This window comes from Eurypyga helias, unplaced genomic scaffold (assembly GCF_000690775.1).
Source record: "Eurypyga helias isolate BGI_N326 unplaced genomic scaffold, ASM69077v1 scaffold20516, whole genome shotgun sequence".
NCBI lineage: Eukaryota > Metazoa > Chordata > Aves > Eurypygiformes > Eurypygidae > Eurypyga > Eurypyga helias.
In genome coordinates, this window is record NW_010254910.1 from 5,897 (window position 1) to 8,524 (window position 2,628).

Consider the following 2,628-nt stretch of genomic DNA (forward strand, 5'->3'; position numbering starts at 1 on the left):
GTTTGCCCGTACCCCCTAGGAGCGACCCTCTGCTAGAGGCAGCCCCGCTCAATTAGGTGCTTCATTTAGCTCCCAGCACAGTTTGGTTGCCCACACACTGGTTTTGTGCTGTGTTAGATGAGCCCTGGCATCCGTGTGGGGTGGCAGATATGACCTGGGGACCACGGGGAGCGTGTCCCGCTGCAGTCCCCCCATCCGAGGCGATGTGCATGGGCAGGGGCTGCTCCCTCTGCTAGAGGCAGCCCCGCTCAATTAGGTGCTTCATTTAGCTCCCAGCACAGTTTGGTTGCCCACACACTGGTTTTGTGCTGTGTTAGATGAGCCCTGGCATCCGTGTGGGGTGGCAGATATGACCTGGGGACCACGGGGAGCGTGTCCCGCTGCAGTCCCCCCATCCGAGGCGATGTGCATGGGCAGGGGCTGCTGGTGAGTCCCACGGACCCTGCTGCTGGCGGCAGGGCCATGAAGGGGTGTAAAGGCGTCGGGGGGCTCAGGGGAAGGTCTCATATTCATGGTTTTTAGGACCCACTCACTGGAAAAACTGCAACCACCTCCTTCAGCATGCGGATCTCCTGGGAGGGAAGGAAAGGGGCCACATCAGAGCAATGCCGTGGTGCTGTGTCCGGGAGAGCCCCGTGGGTGATGTCCAGCCGGGACCCCCCCAGCTGCCCCTGCAGACCTGTACCTGGAAGTGTGGGCTGTAGTGACCATCGGCGTTCACGACCTGCCGCTCTCTCCCGTCCCGGGACAGCACTGTCACCACTTTTCTTCCTGCCAGGTGAGTGTGGAGCTGGGAGGCGAAGATGCGGATGCCAGCAGCGGGCAGAGCCTGGGGAAAGGACAGCTCAAGCCCCCATGCCAGAGTCCATCCCTCTCCATTCCCATGCATCCCCTTGCTGTGTGCTCAGGACCAGCCATCCCTATGCTAGCTCCAGCACAGGGGTTTGGGGATTGCTGTGCCCTCGGGGCAGTGTAGAAGGGGGCTGCTTGCAGAGGGGACAGATGCTGGATCTGCTGCCAAGTCCAATTTATGCGCTGCCGTACCCTAAGTCAGCAGCAGCAGCTGGGCCAGATGCTGCTTGCTCCCTTGCGTTCGTTAGTGGTGGCACAAATGATTCCTTTTGGGGAGGCCCTACAAAAACATCCACTAAAACTTCCCTGAGAGCAAGGTAGGAATTTGGAAACCATACTTGAGAGAGCTCTTTGGCGCTCCTTGGAAGCAGAAGCCAATATTCCCATGTCCGTGGGGGAAAGCACCGCTGAGGCACTGCAGCTCAGCAGTAAGTTTTATGGGAATGGTACCCTGGGGAGATGGAGCAGATGGTTCCCCAGGAGAGCTGCTTCGGGGGGGATTCAGCACATCCCAACCAGCTGCTCACTCTTTGTTGTACGCAGCAGATCTTTTTCTTTCCAGCACAACCTCATGGTAAGGGGTTCAGGGAGTTTAAAACTGGGAATTGGGAGCCCGAAGATTGTTGCTGTATCACTGCTGCCTGGGACCTGGGAAGAGCGACTTGCAACCTCTCTCTGAGGTGAAGCCGGGGCGGGGAGGACGGGCACTCACCAGCTGGGTGCATTTGTCGGTGCAATACCCCGTGAGAAGGAACGCGTCCTCGCCCGGGGGGATGGCCATCACTGGCGTGTAGACCAAGCCCAGCTCCATGATGCCAGCGTCGTAGAGTCGCAGGGTGGCCGTGTAGTAGAGCCGGATTCCCGAGGAGTCATGGCGACCTGGTGGGCAAGAAGACGAGGCTGCAAGTCACTGCGGGAGAAGCGACGGCTGCTGGGACAAGGTCAGGCGTGAGAAGTGATGCTGTGCTGCAGTGGGTATGGGTCGCAGCTTTCTTCACGTGTGCAGTTCGTATTGTTTTAAAATCCTTCATGCAAGTCTTTACTGAGCGGCCCCAACACATGCCTGGTCCCCTAGTGAGGTCACTGACCTGAGGTCGAATTGCTCCCAGGAGGGGTAAGCAGTGCCTTTGGAGAGCCCACAGCAGGAGGAGAGATCACGGGGTGCTTTGGAGAACTCCCTCAGAAACATGGCTCATTGCACCTTTAACATGTAATAATTAAAGCCATGCTGTTACTGGGGGCCCGGCAGGAGGAGAAATGCATATGGAGCAAGTACTCCTTGCATTTGGAAAGCTTCTGGTCTCTCTTGCATTTGAGATTGTTCCATTTAACCTCCCCCAGGGAGCTGGTGGGAGCTGGAGAAGACCCTGTGCCCGTGGTGTGCCCCTGGCAGATGCTGACCGTGGGGCAGACTGAGGCAGCAGCGAGCTCTGCTGAGATGCACAGCCAAGCTCTGCCTCTCGTTTGAGTTGTGAGCAGGGGGAAAGGGCAGGTTCAGTAGGCCAGGAGGGGTTCAGGCTGGCTTTGAACCCTCTGCCTCTGGGCTGGAGCCCACCCAGGGATAAGAATAACGAGGGGAGACACTATTGGTTAACAAGCAAAAGCAGATAAATTATGAAAGACATGAGCTCCGTATTTATAGACGTGTTTCTTCTCGAGTTGCCGAATGTGCTATGATGGATCCACAGTACATATGCTCTGGTCTCCTAAAAATATACTTGGGTAGTCAAGACGCTACTTGTTTTTATGTAAATGAAGAAACTGGGTTGTTTGGAA

General features: G+C 56.7%; 1 protein-coding gene across 1 annotated transcript in view; it reads right to left on the reverse strand.

The window, feature by feature from the left end:
• DBH (dopamine beta-hydroxylase (dopamine beta-monooxygenase)) overlaps positions 1-2,628 on the reverse strand; it is a 13,759-nt gene that overhangs the window by 4,470 nt on the left and 6,661 nt on the right. Inside the window, exons 7-9 of the mRNA XM_010153171.1 lie at positions 1,565-1,731; positions 686-829; positions 534-572 (exon numbers count right to left, since the gene is read on the reverse strand). Of these exons, the coding sequence (XP_010151473.1) occupies positions 534-572; positions 686-829; positions 1,565-1,731 (350 nt within the window). The remainder of the gene's footprint in view (positions 1-533; positions 573-685; positions 830-1,564; positions 1,732-2,628) is intronic.